Source organism: Lynx rufus, unplaced genomic scaffold (assembly GCF_022079265.1).
Source record: "Lynx rufus isolate CCGP_SWC_20201006 ecotype Redwood Valley unplaced genomic scaffold, mLynRuf1.p SCAF_18, whole genome shotgun sequence".
Lineage (NCBI taxonomy): Eukaryota > Metazoa > Chordata > Mammalia > Carnivora > Felidae > Lynx > Lynx rufus.
The window spans coordinates 34865164-34891868 of NW_025814832.1; the positions used below are offsets into that span (position 1 = coordinate 34865164).

General features: G+C 38.3%; 1 protein-coding gene across 1 annotated transcript in view; it reads left to right on the forward strand.

The window, feature by feature from the left end:
- ABCA10 (ATP binding cassette subfamily A member 10) overlaps positions 1–26705 on the forward strand; it is a 69576-nt gene that overhangs the window by 34472 nt on the left and 8399 nt on the right. The window contains exons 16-29 of the mRNA XM_047080542.1: positions 1158–1297; positions 2107–2226; positions 3513–3711; positions 5551–5717; positions 6442–6575; positions 8213–8350; positions 11561–11668; positions 12441–12611; positions 12806–12919; positions 19582–19701; positions 21852–21938; positions 24648–24739; positions 25440–25560; positions 26422–26539. Coding sequence (XP_046936498.1) covers positions 1158–1297; positions 2107–2226; positions 3513–3711; positions 5551–5717; positions 6442–6575; positions 8213–8350; positions 11561–11668; positions 12441–12611; positions 12806–12919; positions 19582–19701; positions 21852–21938; positions 24648–24739; positions 25440–25560; positions 26422–26539 — 1829 coding nt within the window. The remainder of the gene's footprint in view (positions 1–1157; positions 1298–2106; positions 2227–3512; positions 3712–5550; positions 5718–6441; positions 6576–8212; positions 8351–11560; positions 11669–12440; positions 12612–12805; positions 12920–19581; positions 19702–21851; positions 21939–24647; positions 24740–25439; positions 25561–26421; positions 26540–26705) is intronic.

Below are 26705 nucleotides of genomic sequence, written 5' to 3' on the forward strand. Positions count from 1 at the left end.
TTGGTGGAAATTGATTTACAATAAACAGTACAATGTATCTCCCTCATTGACATGTTCCTTGTTGGTTGTTTCTTGGTTTTAAACATGTAGATTTCCAAATGCTTATATATCTTTCAATAAAACATTTCTTGGCTAATATATAAAAATTTATAATTATGTTTTCAAAAAGCAAGTAATTTAAAAAAAATTTTTAGTTTATTTACTTTTTGAGAGAGAGAGAGAGAGAGAGAGAGAGAGTGGGAGAGACATAGTGTGGGAGGAGTGGGGGGCGGAGGAGGAGGTGTGGAGAGAGAATCCCATACAGGCTGTGCACTCTCAGTGCAAAGCTCTACGTGGGGCTCAAACTCACAAACCATGAGATCATTACCTGAGCGAAAATCAAGAATCAGATGCGTAACCAACTGAGCCACCCAGGCGCCGCTCCCCCCCACCCCCCCGCCGCCCAGAAAAAGCAAGTGATTTTTAATGAAACAATTGGCCCTGAAGGTCTGAAATTGTGTTCCAAGACATCTTTATGCGTCAGAATCAACTTTGATGTCAGAATACCACGTGGGAAAATTTAGAAAGTACAGCATATCAACAAGCAAGTTATTAGCATGAATAGAAGCCATTTGGTACAAAAAAAGCAATTATTTATTAAAGACCCTATTAATTTTTTAATGATCCAGAAGTAATGTTTCATGTACTTTACATCCTATCATGATTTTATATATACATATCTCAATATATATTTTATTTATATATAATATGTAAATACATATATATAATATATATATAATATATACATATATATATAATATATAATATGTAAATACATATATTACATATATACATATGTATTTACATACCAGCCTGCTGTCTATCTATCCATATCATATGTTTACTGAAATTTCAACTTACTTTGGTTACATTTCAGGAAGTTGGCTGGGGGTTTGGAATTGACATGTAATATCTGTATTTTTTCCCATTTAAAATAATTCAAACGAGGCTACCATTTAGCACTTGGAAGTAGAATATCTGATTTCTGGGAACCTGATTCCTGAAGTTAGCAGGAGATGCCTGTAATATATTCAAATTATAGAATGGAAGACTGTCTCGTGATGAGCCATGGTGTTGGAGAAGAATTCAAAAGACTTCTGCTTCTTTTGTAACCTTAGTTTACACAGGAATGAAATGTGTAATCTGGAGAGAATCACATCCCTCATCAGGCGGCACGTCCCTGATGCCAAGTTAAGAGCAGAAAGTGAAGAAAAACTTGTATATCTTTTGCCCTTGGAAAGAACAAACAAGTTTCCAGGTAACTTACTATATGGTCGCAGAGACTACAGCTAAGTGTCCATGCATTCTGTCTTCTGTCAATTGGATTTGAAAGCTTATACCCATGAAAATATTTATTCCTAAGAGCTCTGCCTCCTATTTCAACATAATGAAGTGTGTTATCAGATACATGGTTTTCATGTGAGATCAACTAAAATTTCCATGAATGTATTTCACTGAGAAACCCAGATTTGCTCTCTTTGTCAGCATTCAATGAAGCTTTGAAATATCTCTTTTCTGAAAGAGCAAAAACTTTTCATTTCTGTTAGAGACACAGATTAAATAAGGCTTTACTATTTTTTTTTATTTAAAAAAATTTTTTAACCTTTATTAATTTTTGGCAGACAAAAAGAGACAGTGTGAGTGGGGGAGAAGCAGAGGGGGGGGGGGGGGACAGAATCTGAAGCAGGCTCCAGGCTCTGAGCTGTCAGCACAGAGCCCAGCTCGGGGCTTGAACTCACGAATCACGAGATCATGACCTGAGCCAAAGTCAGATGCCTAACCGACGAGGCCACCCAGGAGCCGCTTGATGACTTTTTAAGTAGACATACATACTCATACATGGCCATGGTGATACAAGAAATGTTAAAGCTTCTGAAATAAAAAAGAGATTTAAAATAATAAAATTGATTTGAAGGACCAGAGAACATGGGGATGTTCTTATTGGATTATTGTGGCAGCTTTAATTTGAAAATGCTTTTAGATTTATCTATTCTGAGTGATCTTTAGGATTTCAGTGTATTTATCAGCAATTTTAATTGCATTAATTTATTACTTTCTTCTTTTTAGATCTTTACAGGGATCTTGAAAAGTGTTCTAATCAGGGCATAATGAATTATGATGTTTCCATGACAACTCTGAATGAAGTCTTCTTGAATCTAGAAGGCAAATCAACAATTGATGAGCCAGGTATAATAATGCGTGTCTAGCAGAAAATTAAGAAAGAAAAAAACAGAAAATGACCATGTATTGTCATATTTGTAGATTTTTATGTGGAATTCTGCCTAGAATGTCTATTAGGTATAAAATAGGGTTGCCTGCTTTTAAAAGAATCATAGTTATTTTATTTTTATTTAAATTTTTGTAGTGTTTATTTATTTTTGAGACAGAGAGAGAGAGCACATTCGAGCAAGTGGGGGAGGAGCAGAGAGAGAAGGGGACAGAGGATCCAAAGCGGGCTCCACACTGACAGCAGAGAGCCCGATGCAGGGCTCGAACTCATGAACCACGCGATCATGACCTGAGCCAAAGTCAGACGCTTAACTGCCTAAGCCACCCAGGCGCCCCTAAAAGTATTGTAATTATTTTATATCTAACATTATCAGACCTGGTGCTGGGTAATTACTTTGTAACATTTGTCTCCCTCTTATGGCAGTAACACTCACATCCCTTTGCAATGCCCACTTGTCCTTTATCATCAATAGCTTCCTGCCAATGTCATGAGTCCTGGCTTTGTCTCTTACCTGCCATTCTCTATAAAAATGTACTCTTACTTAGCTCATAAATTAATTCTCATTAATGTATTAACAACAAGTAACTTGATAAGATGATATGTTCCCTTAGTTCGGTTTGTAATAATAATCATTAGAGGCATTTCGGGGCTAACTATGTGCAGCCATTGTGCTCAGCTGTTGGATTATGTTGTTCCTAATTCCCATCATAACTGTGTTATGCAGGGAGAACACTAAGATTTGGAGAAGTTGAGTGATTAGCCAAGACATAACAGCTGCCACGAGGCATATGTGGGATTTGAACAAGAGGTCTTTCATGGACTTTCTATTCCTTAAAACCAGTGTCTTGAAATAGTCACTGGGGTGTCAGTCATCAGTAATTCTGTGGAGGAGCTCCAGATGACAGAGCAGACCTTTTAGAAACTCAGTTACATACATTTATCCTCGTGTTTTCGCATAAAACTCGCTCGGCAAAAATCCCTTGGTAATACGCTGCTATTGGTTTGAAAGAATAAATGCTTCCCAAGAAGCCTAACTCAGTCTCAAAAGTTAATATACTCACTCATTGGAATTGGATCCATTATATTTGTCTGAAGGACACATTTTCAATGTAAGAGTTATGGATATCAGTAGCTTAACTTACTAAAAGTACTGTTTCAAAACATTCTGGTGTCATTTTCAAAGTTTCTAAAGAGAAAGTACAAATAGCGTAGCCCGTTATAATGGTTTACTACATGGCTACAGATGTTGGCATTTGGAAACAGGAGAAAGTCAATGAGACAAGGGATGCTGGAACTGAGTCTGAAATGCAACAGGCTCCTTGCTCTCTTCCTGGATTGAGAAAGGCCATCAGTACCAGAACTCTCTGGAGACGACAGGTGTGTGCAATGGCAAGGCTTCGCTTCTTAAAGTTAAGGCACGAGAGGAAACTTCTTTTGTCCTTGTAAGTATCAGATGGCTTTCTTTTCATTGAGTCTACTTTATTTATTTATTGTGAGAGCGAGAGAGAGCAAACAGGGAAGGGACAGAGACCGAGGAAGAGAGAGAATCCCAAGCAGGCTCTATCTACACTGTTAGCACAGAGCCTGATGCGGGGCTCAAACTCACAAACCATGAGATCATGACCTGAGCCGAAATCAAGAGTTGGACACTGAACCAACTGAGCCACCCAGGCTCCCCAGTATCAGACTACTTTAAATCTCTCTAGTCAATATGAGCCGAAAAGTTCAAATGTGAAGAAAACAAGTCTATTAATTTCTTCATGTGTTTAATAAATGTTTTTCCAGTGCCTATAGTACTATCCTACAGAAGTGAGTACAACTGAAAAGGCCTTTAGACTTATATCGTGTGGGGGAGAAAAATACTAATTAAATAGTTACCCAATAAATATGTTAATCATTTATTATGTCACAAATCCTTATTGAGGCTTGTTATGTGCTAGGCATTGTTTTAGGTGCTATGGTGTTTACCTTCTGGCTGGGAGGAAAAGATAACAAATAACAAATATAGAAACTAAATAAATTATATGGTAGGTGACACAAAATAGAGTAAAGGGATGGGAAGGGCTGGTGGGAGTTAGGGGTTCGTTATAGTTCTAAATAAGGTGATCAGTGTTGGCCTCTTTGAAATGGTCACATTTGAGCCAAGACTGGAAAACGTGAAGGGATTAGTAAATAGGAGGGAGAGAACCCCAGTTTAGACCAGAAAGCATCAATTGTATTTGGCAAAAAGGGAAGTCATGAAAGGTTTTAAGGCAAGAAGATCTGAAAATAGATAACTCTTTCGAGGTGCTTGGCCATGGAGGGAAGTAGAAAGATAGGTAATAGCTGAAGAGAGATTGAAGTCAGGAAGTTTCTTTTTTTTTTTCTTTGTTGTTGCCTCCCCCCCCCTTAATCAATGGGAGACATTAGAAAATACTTCAGCCATGGTAAGAATATGCCAGTAGGATGAAAACAATGAAAGATGAGCTAACAAAGCAAGGTGTCAGGGTGGGTGGCAAAGGTTTGGGTTCAGAGCAGTATTGAGAAGAACTGAGCTTTGGTAGTGAGCAGAGATAACATCTATTACAGCAGAAGGACAGAGTGAGGGGATGGAAATGTTTTCTGTCCTTGGAGGGGAGGTGATAAGATCAGCGAGAGTTTGGACTTCATTTTTCCCCTGTGAAGGGAGAAGGTGGTAGAGCCTGAGGTCTGATGCGAAAGAAGTCATTGCAGAGAGTGGACTCACCAAGTTTAATTAGAGAAACAAAAGGATTACTTGAGAGATTTCCAACTGGTAGTTTGAGCTGGAAGAATGCATTCTAGGACCTGAAAACTGTGCATTAAATATGGCATCTAGTTTCATGAAAATTAAAGTATACACAAAACAACAGCTGATGCAAGTTAAAATGGTACTTGAAATTGTACACATTGCAAGTTTGAGGGCAGTGTGAAATAAGGCTTCTTTCCCTTTAAAACTATGTAGATAGGCTGTTAGAGGCTCCTGATATCCCATCCAATGTTTTCCCTGTTGTCCTGATCAACCAGCACACCCACCAGAGGAACCCACTTGGATTTCACCTTCTCTTTTGATGCTCTTATTATCCTTGGAAATCTCGCAGTGTGATATGATTTATGAAAAATTTTGAGCCTCTTTCAGATTAACGTCATTGTCATTTTATGTAACTAACCGCCATATTTGTATGTTGAATTTCCAAAAGTTGGCATTTCTATGGCATGTTTTGTGACTTAAATAGTTGGAGGGAAGATGTTTTAGACTTGCATTTTAATTTTCTTTTACTTAGGTTACTGTTACTTGGTATTCCTTTAATCCCTACCATTTTTGTGAAGATAGTGGTTGCGTTATCTCATTCTGCTCATTGTCGGGAGCTCTCATCCAGTATGTATTTTCTTTCTCTGGAACAACCCTCACAGACTCCTCTTACCAGTCTATTGGTCATCAACAATACAGGTGAGAAATAGGGATTAAATCTACTCTTGGTTTTTATCATCAAAGATCTTTTGAAACACAAACCCGAGCAGCAAAAAAGACCTATATTAAAAATAGCTTGAGCGGCAAGGGGGAGAAGCGGTGTTTGTGTCCAGAGCTTGCTTTGTTTTCAAATTAAGGAAATTGATAACATGTTTTCAAACCAAGAAAAGTAATGGACATAATGGATAATATCAAATTACCTTCATCTCATGAAGATGTCTTGAACGGGTCCCTCGTACAGTAAATATCACTGCAGAGTTGGCCACATACAACAGGTTAGATAATGAGTAGGACCGATTTGTATCATCAGTAGAACAAGCCTAGCTTAGGAGGTTTGTATTTTGTACATAGTATTTGTAGCTACAAACATTACAGACATCTGGCAGAGTTTATAAAAATCGCTAATAAAAAGTTTTATTTCTGTGAGAATTGCAAATCTAGCCCTCAGGAATAAATCCTTTTCCCTTCATAAGAAGTACAAAATCCGCGAACATATTTCTGAAAGGAGTCTGTTGCACTCAAGACGGTAGACCACATTTCATTGTCCCAGCATCAGAATTAATCTCAGGATATTCTCAGAGAGTGAAGGTTCTTACCATGTTATCCTGGGCATTCCTTAACATGAGGAGACATCTTTGCTATTTTAAAGTTTAGACGTTGGTTTCCTTGATGTTATTCTGCCTTCCTTCGTTGATTACATTAGGATCAAATATTGAAGACTTTATGCAGGCACTGAAGCGTCAGGATATACTTCTGGAAGTAGATGATTTTAGAAATAGAAATGGCTCTGATGATCCTTCCTACAATGGAGCCATCATAGTGTCCGGTGACCAGAAGGTATGTTTGCATCCACGTACTGTTGAATCATGAATGGGGTCTTGCCACCTTCTAATACTTGAGATCTATAGAGAAGCAACTCAACTCTTGAGTCCTTGTTGAGTTAAGGTATGAAATTGTAATCCTTTAAAGAGCACACGTTTCTATCTCTTAAAGGGATCATCTTTTATTCGTGATTTGTTTTTTATTTTTTAAAGTTTATTTATTTTGAGAGGATGGGGGGAGGGCCACAGAGAGGGAGAGCAAGAAAATTCCCAAGTAGTCTCCGCATTGTCCGCACAGAGTCCTATGTGGGGCTTGAACTCATTCACTGCGGGATCATGACCTGAGCCAAAACCAAGAGTAAGAAGCTTAACCAGCTGAGCTACCCAGGCACCGTTATTAATGATTTTATTTGTTATAAAAGCAATGCATGTTTTGCAACAGCATGGATAGATCTTGAGGGCATTAGGCTAAGTGAAACAAAACAGATAGAGAAAGGCCAATACTACGTGGTATCACTTATAAGTAGAAAAAAAAAGTCAAACTCCTAGAAGCAGAAAGTAGAAAAGTGGTTGCCAGGGGCTAAGGGTGGGGAAAATAGGGATAGGCTGGTAAAAGCGTATAAGCTTTCAGCTATAAGATAAATAAGGCTTGGGGCGCTTCAGTGGCTCAGTCAGTTGGGCGTCCGACTTCGACTTCAGCTCAGGTCATGATCTCACGTTTCGTGGGTTCCAGCCCCGCGTCAGGCTCTGTGATGACAGCTCAGAGCCTGGAGCCTGCTTTAGATTCTGTGTCTCCCTCTCTCTCTGCCCCTCTCCCACTTGCACTCTGTCTCTCTCTCTCTCTCAAAAATAAGTAAACATTAAAAAAAAGATAAATAAGGTTTGAAGACCTAATGTGTAATGTGGAAACTATAGTTGATAACACTGTAAGGTATAATCGTAATTTGCTGAGTGGAACTTAAATGTTCATATATATTATATATAATATAAGTGTTCATACATATAATATATATGCACACACATATACATTTGAGGTGATGGAAATGTTAACTAGATGGGAGGAATCTTTTCACAATATATATGTATGTCAAATCATTATGAACTACATTTTAAGTAAATTAAAATGTTGTTTGCCAATTACACCTCCATAAAGCAGAAAAAAAGCAATGCATTTTTAATAGGGAAATTAAAACATTACTGGGATATGTAATACAGAAGGGAAAATTCTCTAAATAATTTCATTTCTTTATTTTCCCATATTATATTTCTAACTGTTGTTTGGTAAATGTCTTCTACACACTTTTCCTTTATAAAAATACATTATTTTTAGAACAATCTCATATTCTAAGACACATTTCCTAAATTGGAATTGTATTAGAGGGCCCTGAAACTCTTTCTGTCACATAAAATATAAATCGTTGACATCCTTTCATGTTAGTGAATGTTCATCTATTTCATTTATAGAATAAGTCATTTGGATTACCAAAATAATGCATTCTTACAACAATTCAAAAAGATTGAAGTGTCAAAGAAAAACTAATAGTCTCCTTCTCACCCTAATTCCACCCTGGTCCTTTATAAGTTGTACAGAAAGTATGATTGCTTTAAGAATTTAAAACTTATATTTGTGTGTCTTTTTTTTTTTTTTTTAAGGATTACAGATTTTCAGTTGCGTGTAATACCAAGAGAATGACTTGTTTTCCTGTTCTTATGGGAATTGTTAGCAACGCCCTTCTTGGAATTTTTAACTTTACTGAACTTATTAAAACAGAGAGAATCACATTTCCTTTTGTAAGTACAGTATTGACTTATATAAGAGACTATTTAATGAGGGATAAAGGGGGAGAACTCTATAGCTTACCACCTGAGTTTGAGTCCTGTTTCTGCTATTTATTAGGAACTTTCTTAGCCATTCCTTGCTTTACTGTCTTCGTCTATAAAATGGGGAATATAATTGTATCTACTATATATAGTTATTGTGAGGATTAAATCCGTTTCCTCAGTGCCTAGAACAGAGCCTGACCTTTTTCATTCATTCTACAAATATTTCTTGAGTGTCTACCTGATACTTAGACTTGTTTTATCACTGGCCTCATCCTTCCAGTCTAACATCTTATCTAATCGGGGCGTTTGGGTGGCTCAGGTGTTTGAGCGTCCGACTCTTGATTTCTGCCCAGGTCATGATCTCATGGTTCGTGGGGTCGAACCTGCATCGTGCTGTCAGCATGGAGCCTGCTTGGGTTGCTCTGTCTCTCTCTCTCTCTGCTGCTCCCCTGCTTGCGTGAGTGCTCTCTCAAACTAAATAAATGCATTGAAAAAAATAAAATAAAATCTTGTCTATTCAAAATTATCCACAGCTCCCCAAGACATAGAACATTAAAAGAGCCAAGATCCAAAGGACACTGAAAACTGTAAAATAATAGAGAAAAATAATAGGTCTGTTAAAGAATCTGTCTTGAATAACTCTTCACACTTAACTAGGTACCTAATACATAGTTTCTAAAATCTAGAACACTTACAAAGCTTCAAATGCAAATCCTTAATCTTACATCACTTCTCCCTAGGGGAGTTTATTGAGTATGTGATATACATTGATTAAAGCAAGTGTAGAAAGTATACACCACATCCACCCTCAGCCCCCAATCCTGTGGTATCTCACTGGGGTCCAGGCTTCCTCCACCAGGCATGCCTCCTCCTGGGTCCTCCCTCCCCCCAACACCACAGTGCTGCCTCCTAGAATGCTTCCACCTGGGATACCCCCCAGCCATGCCCCCACCACCTGTGCCTCCTGGAGCTGGAGGACTTGGCCCACCATCAGCAGGAAGCCCACGGGCTGGACATCCTGGGCATGGACACTCACGTCCTCACCCATTCCCACCAGGTGGGATGCCCCATCCAAGGGTGTCTCAGATGCAGCCAGCCCACTGTGGTCTTTATGGCTTAGGACACCCCATGCTGGGCCCCCAGGCTCTGGGGGTGGGGGACAGCCACCATCATGATGGCCACCTGGAGTGCCTCATCCTATTCCAAAGGGCATGCCCCCTCGAGGGCCTCCGTTTGGATCTCCCATGGGTCACCTAGGTCCTATGCCTCCACCTGGGATGCGTGGACCTACTCCAGTGATACCTCCTCGTGGATATACTGAGCCTCTGCAACGCCCCCCCCCCCAGTGGCTACCAGCGGGGGCCCCTCCCTCCATCCAGACCCACCCCCCGGCCTCCAGTTCCCCCTGGTGGCCCACTTCAAGGCCCTCTTCCTCAGTGATTTCTCGTTCTCTTGCCTCCTGTTCTATTTTCCCAATATTTTTTCAATTCCTTGGACCAGTCACAGTTGCTGTAGCTCCCTAGAGCTAAGGCACTAATCCCTCTTAGGCCTTTTTTTTTAATGTAATTTTTTTTTTCACAGGAGGTTTTATTTTTTTTAAGTGTATTTATTTATTTCGGGGGGGGCGGGGAGACCAAGAACAAGTGGGGGAGGGGCAGAGAGAGAATCCCAAGCAAGCTCCTCGCTGCCAGCACAGAGCCCAGTGTGGGGCTTGAACTCACCAAGCGTTGGTCCTAAGTGTTTTGCAAATGCACAGAGAAAATAAAACTAAACTCCTTGTTTAAGGGGGAAAAATGTGGAGAGTAAATAGACGGATAGATCACACTGAAATTTATGAGAATATACAATCCAACTCTAAAATTATGATTATTTAACAGTTCTGTGGTGTTTTCTCTATCATTTTATTTTATTTACTTTTTTGAAGTTTACTTACTTATTTTAAGAGAGAGAGAGAGCACAAGCGCAGCCCATGATTCCTGGCTTGAACTCATGAACCATGAGATCATGACCTGAGCCACATCAAGAGTTGGATGCTTAACTGACTGAGCCACCCAGGCGCCCCATTTTTTCTCTTTCGTTTTAAATTCTGAAGTGTCCTTTTGGGTCTTGGCTCTTTTCTGTTTTGTGTCTTATGAGATACAGTGCAGTTTTTGATTATATACGATTTTAATAACTGTCCTCAGCCTTCAAGTAATTCCTAACAGGTGTGTTTAATTATTGTAGATAAAAAAGGGAAAAATGGTGGAAATTGGGTGAATGTTTGCAAGTATATGTATAGTGGTTGTAGAGAATGAAATTTTTATAGTAAGAAATTAATATAATGGCACCTCTAGTTTTTTTTGCCTATGAAATAAGGCCATTTCTGTACTCTTTTTTTCTTTTTTCCCAGTCCATTGTTATAACTGTAATACATTACCCTGTCTGGAAAACAACTTAGATTTTTAGTAAGACCCTTCCATGCCTTAAAGATTAATTTAAATATTTCTAGATGTCCAGAAGTGTTTTACGCAGGAAAGATTTGCTCTCCTCTAATTATATTTCACAGGTAGGGACAAGAACAGCTTCAAGTTCAAGAGTTTTAGAGGCTATTATCTATAATTCATCTACTTGGAAGTAGGGAACCGGAATAAGCAGTCTCTCTGCTTCAGAGACTATCAGTGCAGCTCCAAAGAGTATATGTCTTTGCTTAACAATTACTAGATGTAAATATGAAAAAGAACCTGCTCACAATCTCTCGATACATGCCTATGAATTCAGATTTTGAATTTCTGTTGATACCGTGCAGTTCCTGGGAATGGAGCCTGCTATTTAGGGTAGCAAAACATGGCCACTTCTGCCTGTGTTTGCTTTTTTTTTTTTTTTTTTAGTGTTTATTTAGTTTTGAGAGACAGCACGAGTGAGGGAGAGGCAGAGAGAGAGGAGGACAGAGGATCGGAAGAAGTGGGCTCTGCGCTGACAGCAGACAGCCCAACAGTCACAAACTGTGAGATCATGACCCGAGCCAAAGTCAGACACTTAACTGACTGAGCCACCCAGGCACCCCTGTCTGTGTTTGCTTCTTAAATTAGGTATATTGCTTCCATTCTGAAGTTCTCACTATCTCATATCTTACGACTATGTTTGATTGCATGATATGTAACAATTTCAATAGCTTACAGGTGTGTTTTGAACTTCCAGAATGGCGTCTTAGTGGAATTTGGTTTTGTGAATGGGCCTTTATTTTTGCTGGTCCTTGCAAACTGCCTTTCTCCTTACATTGGCATGAGCAGCCTCAGCGATCGCAAAGTAAGAGGGGGTGTGGGAGGGGAGGAGGACAAAGATGATTTTCTCTGACTTCAAAAATTAGAATTTCACTGCTGTATACACACAGGATAGTTCTTCAAGAAAAATGTGTCTACACATAAATTATGTCGTTGTTCTAGTCTCATTATAGATTCTGTCAAATGGTTAATCACAATGTCAAAGGAGTCAGAAAATTCACTATTCAAGACCATGAAATTGCCTCACCTTTAAGGGAATCCTACTGAATCAACTCTAGAGGTGAAAGTGTGGTGCTTCTTGACCATGTGTTGTTATTTCACAGTTCCAAAAGGAATGTGTGTGTGTTTTTTAAATAGAGCGTCAAATATAAGATATACCATGTTTCTGAACTTTTAACAATACTTTTGTAAATCAAGCTTTAAAATTTTATGTTATTGTCATTTTCATTTATCTACATCAAAGAGTAAATCAACTCTACAAATAATCCGGACTTTTCCTGTTGAGCCAATGGCTGTATATTCCCATATTGGACATCAGATACTTAGAGACATGCCCTTCTCCAGTCACAGTGACACGGTGTTTCTCTGGGACGGTATTAGTTGCCTGAGGCCTGATTACCTAGACCTGGGTTAGAAAGTTACTGAAGCTCAGATTCACTATATAAAATAATACAGACAAAAAAAATTACAACATGCTATTTCTAAAATGTGTTAAAAGTTTGTATTTTCGCATAAACAAAATACCTTTTCGACCCAACATTTCCAACCCTTCTGTATCCCTTCTGTTTCTTTATCAGCAAAAAACTCAGTCTCAGTTATGGATTTCGGGCCTGTGTCCTTCGGCATACTGGATTGGACAGGCTCTGGTGGACATTCCATTATACTGCTCGATTCTTCTTTCAGTGTATTTAATTAACTGCCTCACGGTTTTGGAAGTCAGATTCCCACTGGTGCTCATGTTTGCTCTTGTAAGTGATCATTTTTTTCACCAGGCCAAAATATAATAGAAACAAACATTCACTTTCATTAGCGTTGTATCGTTAACGAAAGGCGTGTGTGAGAAAATGGCCTTACACAGCCTTATGATCTCATTATCTCCCTGTTCCCCATCCCATACGTGACCTGCCATCTCTAATCTTGCCACTAAATATATTGTTTGCAGGTGGTTTGCATAGTTGGTTGTGCAGCTTCTCTTATATTCTTCACGTATGTGATTTCATTCATCTTTCGCAAGAGAAGAAAAAATAATGGCCTTTGGTGTCTCGGGTTTCTTATTGTAAGTATCTATGCATACATATGCACATTTATATTAAATTTTTTTAAAGCTTATTTTTAAGAATTCAAAGTTAAGTATAAATACTTAAAAATTTTTAAATGTTTATTTACTTTTGACTGAGAGAGAGAGAGAGAGAGAGAGGGGGAGAATGATTGGGGGAGGGGCAGACAGAGAGGGAGACACAGAATGTGAAGCAGGCTCCAGGCTCTGAGCTGTCAGCACAGAGCCCAATGCGGGGCTCGAACTCACAAACCATGAGATCATGACCTGAGCCAAAGTCAGGTGCCCAACCAACTGAGCCATGCAGGCACCCCTAAATACGTTACTTAGAAGAGAATGGAATCACTTCTTTTGTACCTCCATTACTGTTGGACTGTGTTCATGGTTTCAGTATTTCCTGTTCATTTTCTCTCTCCTATTTCCATCTGTTCTTTGAGGTTTCTCTTTTATATCTCTGTTTCTTTGGGGAGAACCAAAATATCTGTAGAAACCCTGGCAGGGCTCACCTGAAAGACTAGATCACTTGGGACAGTCCCCTCATTTTACAGAGTCGGAAGAACTTAAAAGAATCACACCTGAACCCAAGCCTCTCAACTCAGTGTAGTTTTTCTCCCGAATTATTCTACTTATTAAAAAAAAAAAAAAGTGTGATAGGTGACCATATTGACTAGTAATGTAATCAAACAAATAAACATGGAAAAGTTTGATTAATAAATAAAAACATTTATTACATTAGGCACTCTGCTGTATTCTCTTCCCTATGCCTTGTTGACATCTTGAGCAGATATCATAGCTTTCTGACCATTTCAGATAGTAAAATAGCTCATTAAGATTCACTTAAAAGGCCAGCCAAGTCCAAATCATAGCTTTAATCTCAAAAGCTCCATCCCCAACCCCACTTCAGGCATGCCCTTAGTTTGGGGACCAGTGGTGAGAAAGGGAGCAGGGTCTACCCTTTTAATTTTTCTATTTGCTTCTGGGTTTCCCCTTCTCCTGTATGTGGGGACAGGGCAGAGGGCTTAGGGTAAAGAGAGCCAACATCTTACTTCTTTGGGGCTGGTACAGTCACAGTGGCTGGTCTTTGTGGGTAATATCCAAAGGTTTGGATTTAGTGTGGACGGGAATGTCACAAATACAGCCAGTTGGAGAATTCAGTATGCCGGCAGAGATCGTAAAGGCTATTAAATTGCTTCTTAGTCTCTAAGTATCCTCCTTGCAGTACCCAATCATATCATTCGTTGGGTCGATTTTATAAGTGCTTGTGCTACAATAGTCAAATGCCGTAACGAGGTAACGCCTCCTTAACTACTGGAATTAGTCCTTGATCTGTTTGGTTTTTCTCCCCTTATTCATCCCAATATAAAGGTAGGGTTGTCTGTTTCATCCTCTCATTTAATCAGTTTTTGCTTTATATATTTTGAGACTACAGGTGACCCTTGAACAACATGGGAGTTAGGGGAACCAGCCCTCTGCATGGTCGCAATTATGCGTGTAACTTTTGACTCCCCCCCAGATGTATACTGTTGACTGGAAGGCTTACCGATAACATAAGCAGTCGATTAACACATATTATTATGTTATCTGTATTACATACTGTATTCTCACAACAAAGCAACCTAGAGAAAAAAATATTATTAAGAAAATCATAAGGAGGAGAAAATACATTTCCAGGACTGCATTTATTGAACAAAAAGTGCATGTATACATGGGCCTGCACAGGTCAAACCCATGTTGTTCAAACCCATATTTTATTTGATCATTCAAGTCTGGAATCATTAGGTAGTGGCCCTATTTATTCTCATAATGGCTTTTGGTCATAAAGTCGTTATGTCAGATATTAATATAGGTATACCAGATTTCTTTTATTTAGCTTTTGCCTGGTAAATCGTTTTGCCACGGGTTCACTTTCAACCTTTGGGTGTCATGCTTTCGTGTCTGTTTGTTGCCAACTGAATATAGTTGGATTTTATTTGTTGTCATTTTTAAATTCAATCTGACAATCTATGCGTTTAATTTAATGAATTTCTTGTGATTGTTTATACACTTCAATTTGGTGATATCATTTTTTACTTCATGGCTTTGTATTTGTGATGTGCATTATGTGGTGGCTTATAGATGGCCATCATCTCTCAGAGACTTCCTGTGATCTTGTGTGTGTGTGTGTGTGTGTGTGTGTCTGTCTGTCTGTCTAAATTTCCTCTTATTAGGACAATAGTTACATTGGATTAGGGCCCACCTCCATGACATCTTTAATCTTAATGACCTCTTTAAGGACCCCATCTCCAAATACAATCATGTTCTACTGGGCTTAGAACTTCAGTATGTGAATTTCAGGGGACAAAACTCAGCCCATAATATCCTTGATTTTCTTTTCCCCATGCCAAACTTAATGGAGCCTAAAGTTAATCAATATCCTGATTACTTCCAACACTGTATTTTGGATACTTTATGATCAATAATTGCCCACCCTACTTACATGATATTCTCTAGTGTTTGGTCCTCTCATTTTTAATCTCATAAATAAACATTATTATTTTAAGAAGTTAAAAAATATTTGTAGACACTTTTTGTTGACTGTCCACCATTCACACATGTAACTTTGTCTTTTTATTCTCATTAGGGCCATTTTTCAGTCTCATTCTTAAAAGTTAATTTTACTGCATATAAATTTCTTGGCTGACAATTATTTTCTCTTATCACCTAAATTCACTAACCTCTTACTGACCTTTTTGCTATTGAGATGTATTGCTGTCTGCCATTCCTTTGTAGAGGATTCGTCTTCGACTACTTTTAAGGTCTTTGACTTTCGCACCTTTAATTTCATTACATTGTTTCTAGGTGTGGATTTCTTTGTATTTATCATTTTTTTCAAATGAATTTTGCCATCTGAATCTGTGAATTCATTTGTCAGTTCCAGGAATTTCTCTTTTAATATTATAATTATTAAAATTATTAAAATTATTAAAATATAATATAATTATAATATATCCAGCACCTCTTTAAATATTATCTCTCTTATGAAAGTGCGAATAAAATATTTATTTTTTGCTCCCTGACTCTACTGAGATAGTATTAGTGTTATTCTCAGTCTGTTCTCCACATCTCTTAGCATTTTGTTCAAACTTTCCATGTCCTTGTCCTTGCTGCATTCTGGGAAATGCTTCAGACTCTCCTTCCAATTCACTTATTTTTTGATTCAGCTATTTCTGAGTTACGCTTAATCTTTGATCAACTTTTTAAAATTTCAACTTTGTTTTCTAAAACGATTTGGCTCTATTTCAGATACATCCAGCAGTTTCTCATGATCTCTTGCTACTTGCTTTTGTGTTCTTTATTCCACACTTGATTTACTTATACATTTAATTTAAATAATATTTGTACTTGTTCTTTGACAATGATAACAGTCTTCAAATAGTTATAATCTGTTGTTGGTTGTCCCCCCCCCAAACTCCACCCCCCCCAGCCACTTGTTGTGGCTGGCTGCTTTGTATATTTGAATGTTTGTTTGTTTGTTTATTTATTTATTTATTTATTTATTTATTTATTTTAGCTGGGTGCACATATTTAGTTGACCTTTAAGTATGGAACTCTCAAGATCTCATACTGGGGATATTTTCATCCTAGAAGAATTTTCAATTACTTTCGCAAGAAGTACAGTGTAGAGCCCATGTAGGGCATTCACCATCTTAGAGCGTCATGCCTTAATATGGGGGTTGCAAGGAATACCCCTGAAGAGGGTTATTTATTCTATACTTATTCTATCGAGGGTGTTTGGAGGGAAGGACCTCTCAATCCCTGAACTGGGATTTGTTCCCTGGTCGCTCAGATTTAGTGTTTACTTAATAGTCCAAGTTAGGTTTCAGGCTTTGTGTTTCCTGTCAAAGAATTCTCTCTTTTTTTCCCGAGACTAGCAGTGTATTTAAAGGACATGTGTTTTAGATGGCACGGGTAAGGTCTTTCAGGATATCTATTCTTCTATATTTCTACAGGTAGAAGTCCACAGCTAACTTTTAAAACTTCAGCTTTTGGGGCGCCTGGGTGGCTCAGTCGGTTAAGCGGCCGACTTCGTCTCAGGTCATGATCTCGCGGTCTGTGAGTTCAAGCCCCACGTCTGGCCCTGTGCTGACAGCTCAGAGCCTGGAGCCTGTTTCAGATTCTGTGTCTCCCTCTCGCTGACCCTCCCCTGTTCATGCTCTGTCTCTCTCTGTCTCAAAAATAAATAAAAACGTTAAAAAAAATTTTAAAAAAACTTCAGTTTTTTACAGCAGTGAATATAGAATCCAGTTTATAGCAGATGGAAGAATAAATATAGAATGGGGAAGTAGAAATAGGAAGTGTTTTACAACTCCTTTAAATGTAATGTTGTTGGTATTGTTTGCCAGAGGAAAGATCCAATGGAAGGATTCTTTTTATTTTTCTGATGTTTGGGACAAGATAGATGAGGTAATTAGTGCATTAAGGGAATAAGAGAAGAGAGGTAGGGTTATCAAAGATAAGTTATTTAATTGCATTTTTAGAATTAGAAGGTTTAACTTCAGTTTTTTATAACTGAAGATATATTGCTGCATACTTTGTTACAGCAGAACCTTTATTACTTATAAATGGCATGAACAGTAAATCTTCAAGGAGATTCTGATACAAGGTTATAAAATAAACTAGTGAACCTGTTTCTGTTTATATTGCTTTTTCCTCCAGAAAATGTTTCTGGTGCTTGTGGAGGAAACATTATTTATATGCGTTTTTGTTCTATCATCTGTTTCATATGTATGATGGCAGCCGACGTCATGTCCACTGACTTGATGTAAGGCCGGTTATCTTCCTATAAAAGTATAGCGGTTAAGAGTTTGGGCTCTAGAGCCAGACAGCCCCCGGTTTGAATCCTTGACCTAGCACTGAATAGCTGTAAGACACTGGGCAAGTCAATTCATTTATCTGACCCTCGGAAAATATATATAATAACCATAATACTTTAAAGGGTTAGGACTGACTTTTTCAAAGCACATTGACCATCACAGTGCTAGTCAACTGCTCATCAAAGTCCTTGGTAAACAGTAAATGCTCAGTAACAGCTTCTAGCCTCTTCTTGTCTTTCACCCTCTTTTATTCCTACAACTGTAGTAACTACAATACCACTCCACAAAGTGATTTGTATAAATTGAACCCTTAATATGTATCTTTTTTGGGACCCCTGGGTGGCCCAGGTGGTTAAGCATCCGACTTCAGCTCAGGTCACATCTTGCTCACATATCTTGTGCTGACAGCTCGGAGCCTGGAACCTGTTTCAGATTCTGTGTCTCCCTCTCTCTCTGCCCTTCCCCTGCTTGGGTTCCGTCTCTCTCTCTCAAAAATAAATAAACATTAAAAAAAATTTTAAATATGTATCTTTTTTGATTATTTGATGAATAAAAACATAAAGATAGAAATCCTCCTGCCTTTCCAATATTCATTCATTCATTCATTCATTCATTCATATTTATTGCATTTCTCTGTTACAAAGTGCCAGACACTTTGCTCGAGCAAAACGATCTTTGCAATCAGAGGACTTACATGGAATATGTAAAAGAAAGTGATTCTTATTCAAACCAAACCAAATCCTTCTTCAGAATGCCCCATGGATCTGTGGCGAAAGGAGAACTGGGTCCAGGGAGTCCACTTAGGAAACCACCAAAGTAGTCTGACTTGGGAATATGGGCTGCCATGTATGGTGCTGTCCATATTATTTTTCTCTGAGGATTTTGTTTTGAGTATACTTGACACAAAACGTCACGTTGGTTTCAGGTGAACAACATAGTGAGTCCACAAGTTAACGCGTTATGCTATGCTCTCAAGGGTAGCTACCCTCTGTCACCATATATCGCTATTACCTTACCATTGACTATATGTCTTCTGCTGTGCCTTTTATCCCCTTGACTTATTCATTCCTCCCAGGGTGTTTTCAACCTTTCACTATTCCTACCTTAGTGTCAAAATGGATAATTCTCATATCTTTCCTATTGCTTAAATACGGCAATAAATACCTCAACGTTTATTTTGTCTTTTTGTCTTTTAAGATTCCAAGTCATATCATTAGTTAATTCTAAATTATATGCTAGTGCTAAAAGCATATGAGGATTTTTTGGTGATGAACAGGGTAAATAATGTAATATCCCTTTCTTTTATTGTTACTCTCTATCCATATCAGATAGTGTGAAATCTTCTAGATATTTAAAAGATATTGGGGCGCCTGGGTGGCGCAGTCGGTTAAGCGTCCGACTTCAGCCAGGTCACGATCTCGCGGTCCGGGAGTTCGAGCCCCGCGTCGGGCTCTGGGCTGATGGCTTGGAGCCTGGAGCCTGTTTCCGATTCTGTGTCTCCCTCTCTCTCTGCCCCTCCCCCGTTCATGCTCTGTCTCTCTCTGTCCCAAAAATAAATGAACGTTGAAAAAAAAAATTAAAAAAAAAATAAATAAATAAAAATAAAAGATATTTATCTTTTAGATATTATAAACTTGTGTTTCAGTTGTAATGATAGTTTCTTCCTTCCTAAAGAGGAAAACCTAGCAATATTGCTATATATAAAGTGAAAATGAGAATATCTCCTAGGAAAACAGATTATTCATTTAAAAAGCTTAAAATATTATCCGACTGAGAAAATTAAAATACCTATGGATATTTTTCTTCTAGATTTCAATATTTTTACTCATCATCCAATCATCAGCCAAACCTGAAGACCCCAGTTTAATTCTATGCATGATTTCAATACCTTTCTACACTTTAATTAGATTTTTCATACTTTTTATGGAGGTAAGCAATATTACCTACTGTGTGACTGGCCTTAACCATGTAGCCCATTAATGAAATCTTTGCCCAGTGTTGAAACAAGTATAAAATTTAGGAGTTATTCAATGCTGGTAAGTTCTGAAACTAAGATTGCAAAACTGAATAAAGTTGATGACTGTGCTTGAGTCCCTTTTCCTAAATATCAGATCACATGGGAGATGTGACATATTGCTCTCTTTGATTGCATGCCACTTAGTGTCAATAAATTGCTTTGGAGATGTGATTGGTAAGGGAAGGAAATCATGTTGCTACAAAGCACTTCTGGGAGAAACCAAGCGCTGCTGAGAATTTGGGGGCAACTGTTGATAAATGTCATCTACATCACAGTTCTGGACTTTATCACTCCCACTATAAAGAAATTTGCAAGCGCACTCCTTTTGTTTTTAATGTTTGTTTATTTATTCTGAGAGAGAGAAAGCACATGCGCACATGAATGGGGGAGGGGCAGAGAGAGAGGGGGAGAGAGAGAATCCCAAGCAGGCTCCCAACATGGGGCTCAATCCCACCAACCATAAGGTCATGACCTGAGCCGAAATCAAGAGTCAAATACTTAACCGACTGAAACACCCAGGCGCCCTGTGCAAGCACACTTCTTAATGAGCACCATGTGATGTATGAAACTATTGAATCACTGTATTGTACTCCTGAAACTAATATAACACTGTCTGTTAACTAACTCAAATTAAAATAAAAACTTAGGGGCACCTGGGTGGCTCAGTTGGTTAAGTGCCCAGCCCTTGATTTCAGCTCAGGTCATGATCTCTCACTTCATGAGATGGACCCCACATTAGGCTCTGTGCTGGCAGCGTGGATCCTGCTTGGGATTCTCTCTCCCTCTCTCTCTACCCCTCCACCATGGTACACGTGTATGCTCTCTCTCTAAATAAATAAATAAATATAAATAAACATTTAATAAAATAGAATAAAATAAAAACTTAAATAAAAAATTTAAAAATCATTAATGCTAAATACTATTTTTTTTAATTTTTTTTTAACATTTATTTATGTTTTTGAGACAGAGAGAGACAGAGCATGAACGGGGGAGGGTCAGAGAGAGAGGGAGACACAGAAGCTGAAACAGGCTCCAGGCTCTGAGCTGTGGGCACAGAGCCCGATGTGAGGCTCGAACTCACAGACCATGAGATCATGACCTGAGCCAGAGTGGGATGTGCAACCGACTGAGCCACCCAGGCGCCCCATTAAATAGTATTTTTAATAGGAGGCAGCTAAAAAAATTCATCTGAAGAACGAATCAGAATTGCAAAACTATAGTCAAGGGTATTTTATTATAAAATATCTATTATAAAAAGATTGAAATAATGTTTGCTCTTAGAAGGTAATATATGTATTCTGCCAAGCCCAGGATCTCACATAGTGTGGACACTCACTAAATGGTAGTAATTTTTAAAATATCCCTTTTAGCATTTATTGGCAGAAAAAATAATAGATTCTTCTGAGAACATTCACTTTTAGTAAAATGAATAATGAGAATTATATACTCCCTCTCGTTTACCTATCTTATGGAACTGAGGGAAATGCAAAACTAAATGTAGTGCTTAACTTCAATAATTATCTTATTCTAAGACTTAACACATCTATTTCTAGCTATTTTACAATTGTGAAAAAAGTACCTATTTCTAGGTATTTTACAATTGTGAAAAGTCGTATTCTAAGACTTAACACGTTTATTTCTAGCTATTTTGCAAAATAGCTCCCGCTATTTGGTGTTTAACATTCTGATCAGTGTCGGCTGGCTTTTAGAAGGAGGTGAGGATAATGATGACAGAACTGTAACCAGAAAGAACACTGCAAGGCCTCTCAGTACTGAGAATGTTCATAAATGTTAGCATACATCGAACAAAATATGTAATATTTATGTGTCAAAAATAAAATCAGTCTAGATGAAAAAATAGAAGAAGAAATCTGCCAATCCCTACCACATACAACTGGAAGGCAGAAGGTGTTGGAGATTACAACCAAGGAAGGATGTCAGCTCATCAACAGACTTTAGTAACAGAGAACAAATTCAAGTTCAACGTTTGCATATTTAGTGCACAAATTTTATATGCATCAAGCAGAGGAAACTTCATTTAACTCTTGTGTTTCTTCAACAGGTATTTTATGTGTATGTGAGGAACTCGGAAAGTGTGAATGATGAAATAAAGGAAGGCAATCAGAGCATTCTCTTAACAATCTTAATAGTAAGAAAAATTTTCTACCTGAATGTGTATTGCCTAGGATTCGTAACTGTGTAATACACCTAGTCTTATTTAAATAACGGCAAATTTAAGTATCCTAAAAATACTCGCTCTTACTATATTCTATTATATTCTACATTCAAATATAATGACAGTAAAGCATAAGGATATTTTTCTATATGGAATCAATGACAGTATAATATACACCAGAAATACTAAAGGCTTGGTTGCTGTTTTTTTTTTTAACTTTTTAAGTGTTTGTTTATTTTTGAGAGAGAGAGAGAGAGAGAGAGAGAGAGCACAAATGGGGGAGGGGCAGAAAGGGAGGGATGCAAAGAATCCGAAGCAGGCTCCAGGCTCTGAGCTGTCAGCACAAAGCCCAACCCGAGGCTCAGACTCACGAACCGTGAGATCATGACCTGAGCCGAAGCTGGACTGTTAACCAACTGAGCCACCCAGGCGCCCCAGCTTGGTTGCTATTCTTCTACATTATTGACATGATATGTATCCAAAGACAATTTGGATTGCCTGTGGTGATTTATAAAGAATGCTATATGGCCAAAAATCATTTAAGTATGGATGAAAAAATAAACTAATTTGAATAATGAAAAAGAAAGGTGAAAAATTAAGTGGAATTTTATACCGGGAAAAGATACTGAGATAGAATATAAGTGTTATTTCTGTGCATATGGTAACTGAGGCAGAAAAGGGAAACAAAATGGATTACAGACCTTTTTTTTCTCTTAATGGCAGAAGAATAGTTTCTTGAGGGAGAAAGTTTCCCAAGTTTTTATAAATTTATAAAATTATATCCTTTTCCACACGAGTCTTTGTATATTGAACGTGTATCTTTCCTATTTTCTAAATATATGCAGAGATGTTACATATTCAATTATTTTTTAATTAACCACTAACAAATCCTAAAGTTATACAGTTGTTTGGTTAAGACATATATTCATTAAAATGTGCAACTCTGGGTGACACAACACAGAAACCCTGGGACCTAATGCTGTTACTGGCAGGCATCCTTCCATTGTTTATGATTTTACTTGGAAACATCTTAGTACTTAACTATGAAGCATTCTATTAACTGTGTAAAGTATTACGCGATCCCTAGTTTACTAGAGGTTTTAGTCTTCGTTTGCTTATGTATTTATCAAGAATGAATCTTGAATCTTATCAAAGGTTGTGTGTATCAAGAATAATCAAATAGTTTTACTAAATCTATTAAGATAATTAATGAATTTTATTTCATATTTCATATTTAAGAAATCTGTCCCTCTCTGAGGTCATTTAAAATTCTTCCATGTTGTCCTCTAAAAGACTTATATTTTCTTACCCATTTATGTCTTCAGTCACCCGCACTTGATTTTATTTCTGTGTTGTGAGGGAAGGGTCCTATTTCATTTCTGTCTTTAAAGATACTCGGTCGTCCAGAACTATTTATTGAAAAGCCTGTGCCATTCCATTGATATTCATGAATGCCTCTGTTCATATATAAAATGCCCATGTATACAGGGTCTGTTTCTGGGATATCTATTCCAATTTGTATGCTTCTGCCAAATTCTTTGGATAGCTACTAGTTTGGTAGTGCTTTTAACTAAATTCCAGGCTTGGGGGCCTGAGTGGCTCAGTTGGTTGAGCATCTGATTCTTGATTTCGGCTCAGGTCGTGATCCCAGGGTCGTGGGATTGAGCCCTGCATTGAGCCCTGCATCAGGTTCCACACGGAGCAGGGAGCCTGCTTAAGAGTCTCTCTCTCCCTCTGCCCCTCTCCCCGGCTCATGCTCTTGCTCTCTAAAGTAAATAAAAATAAAGATTAATTAATTAGTTAATTAATTCCAGGCTTGAGGTGTTTGGGACCATTCAGATGATGTGAATTTGGGCTACAAATATGTGTAAAAGCTGGCTTCTCATTCTGTTTCACTCCCCGTGGTTGACACTCAAGGCAATTATCTTACAAACCTCCTGGGTGTTCTTCATGTCCTTCCCTAAGAGTAAAACCCTTTGAGACCCGTGCTTTATTAGTGAAAAGACCACCTATTCTACTCCTTGCTTGGAAGAAAACTCTAGAGTTGTGTACTTTCTCCTGTCTTCTTCTCCTGGACGTGCCATGAAATCTGAAGTTTGAAAACTAACTCCAGGAGCAGAGATGCTTTGATGTCAAACCTACCTGCTACATCCACTGAGATCGGGCTGAAAAAGCCCTTACTATCTTTTTTTCTTTTTAATTGATTATTTTTGAGAGAGATGGTGAGCTGGGGAGGGGCAGAAAGAGGGGGAATCCCAAGCAGGCTCTGCAGTGTCGATGCAGAGCCCAACGTGGGGCTTGAACTCATGAAACCCTGAGATCATGACCTGAGCCAAAACCAAGAGTCTGATGCTTCATAGACTGAGCCACCCAGGGAGCCCAAAAGTTCTTATATCTTTAAAAAAAAGTCCCTACTATCTCGTCAGCTTTTCTGTGTGTGTGTGTGTGTGTGTGTGTGTGTGTGTGTGTGTGTGTTTTAATTTAATGCAGGACTTTTAGGGTTTTTCCTGCTCCCCTATTGGAAGGATTGGTTTGGACAAACTCCTGTCCAAAGTATTTTGTAAGATTTTTGTCAAATTTGTAAGAAAATGATCAAATCTTCCATAAGGAAAGGCAAATATTGTTCACTGAATCTGAATCCCATGATGATGCTAATTCTAATGTTCCTTCTTTACTTTTTAGCCATACCTTCAGAGTATCATTTTCCTTTTTGTCATAAGGTGTCTAGAAATGAAGTATGGACAAAAAACAATGAGGAAAGACCCAGTCTTCAGGTCAGGAGAACATTTCTTAACATCTGAGTATAATTTAAATATTTAGTGTTGGTGATAGTACATTTAACATCAATTTATTATGATAGATGTACTAGTCAGTTCTTAGCAGGGCAAACTGGACATCGTTATTCTGGGGAAAAAATGAAAACCAAACCAACCCCAAACCACATTAGATTGAATGCAGGCATGCATAATTTCTAAGTCCTGGGTCTTAACAGATTTTAGGCAAGTTGAGTTTTGTTTGTTCCGTGCCTCTCTCTTAGCAGTGGGGAAGCACCAAAGTTTGTTTTTCTCCTGCCGAGAGCAAGTATCAGTCCCCGAAGAGGAGACGTGAGGATGAGCTGGTGCGTTCAGTATGTGGGTGGACCGTTTTGGAAAGAGAAGAGAAGCCAGTTCTGGTGATCACTGATGATGTAATGTGAGCACAATGTGGATGAGGCAGACGGGAAACACTGATGAGTGTGCATCTGAGGGAATTAGAGAGCCCGTTGACAGATGGAATAGAAGGTCTTAAAGACAATAATCAAAGAAAATATTTCAAGAGACTTGGCTACCTACAGAAGGAATCTTGTTGGTAGTAAATCACTTTTTTTTCTCTTAAAGCCAAGGATAGTCATTTAAGTATAGAGGCTTACGTACGTTCTCTTGATAAGGTGATACAGCTAGAATCGAATGGTACATTATTTCATTTTCTCTGTAGGATCTCCTCAAGAAGTAGGGAAAATCATCCAAACCCAGAAGAGCCAGAAGAAGAAGATGAGAATGTCCAAGCTGAAAGAGCGAGAACAGCAAATGCACTCACTACTCTGAACCCGGATGAGGTGACAAGTGTCTTGACCCTTCACAAAACTCTGAGCTCGGTAGCTTGTCCTGGAGAGCTGAACTCCTGGTTTTTCTTTTCGCAACTTGGCTTTGTTTCTGTGACATTGCGTGTGTATGTCATATTTAAATCGCATCTTTTGCAGTACGCATCCTATCGTGACTCCTCTAGTTTTCTCTTCTTCGGTTTTTTGTGGGTCTTCACCGGCCACGTCTTCATGCGTCACTGCAATTCAACACATTCTCCGATATTTTTATCAACCTTAACAAAAGTTCGTGTCTTCTGCAAGACTTGCAGTTTCATTTTGCCTCATCTCGAATTGTGACATTAGTAACGGTAATCAGCAGGTGAATTTACACCTAGTTCATTTCAATAAGAAATGAACCAGAGGGGCGCCTGGGTGGCTCAGTCGGTTAAGCGACCGACTTCAGCTCAGGTCCTGATCTCACAGCTTGTGAGTTCAAACCCCGCATAGGGCTCTGTCCTGACAGCTCAGAGCCTGGAGCCTGCTTCGGTTTCTGTGCCTCCCTCTCTCTCTGCCCCTCCCCTGCTCACGCTCTGTCTTTCTCTGTCTCAAAAATAAATAAACAAAAAAAAATTTTTTTTAAAGAAATCAACTAGAAATTAGTGCCAAGGGCATAATGCAAACATGAATTTGATTAGGAATTGGTTTTCTCCGTGGTTGATAAAGTAATCTTCATTCATGAACATACATTTAGGCATTTCATTTGAAAGAAAGAGGCTGAATTATCACTGTCACAAAATCTGGTTAGATTCACAGCCTAGGACATGAAAGATAAAACATGAATGCACAAAATATCTGAAATTTAATGGGAAAATTATGCTTTGTCATGTTTTCCAGAAACCACTCGTAGTGGCAAGCTGTTTACACAAGGAATATAAAGAGAAAAAGGAACATTGCTTTTCAACAAGAAAGAAGAAAATAGCTATTAGAAACATCTCATTCTGCATTAACAAAGGTTTGGATAACGTTCCCTTTATTAGAATGTTCCTTATTATTTAGATTTGGGACTATGAAAAGGGGGAAAATTTCCATTCTTTGAGACTGTTCACCTATCTTGGTTAACAGATAATTTTAAAGATACTTAACATGTTGGCAGAGAAACAATTTCTGTTTCAAAATCA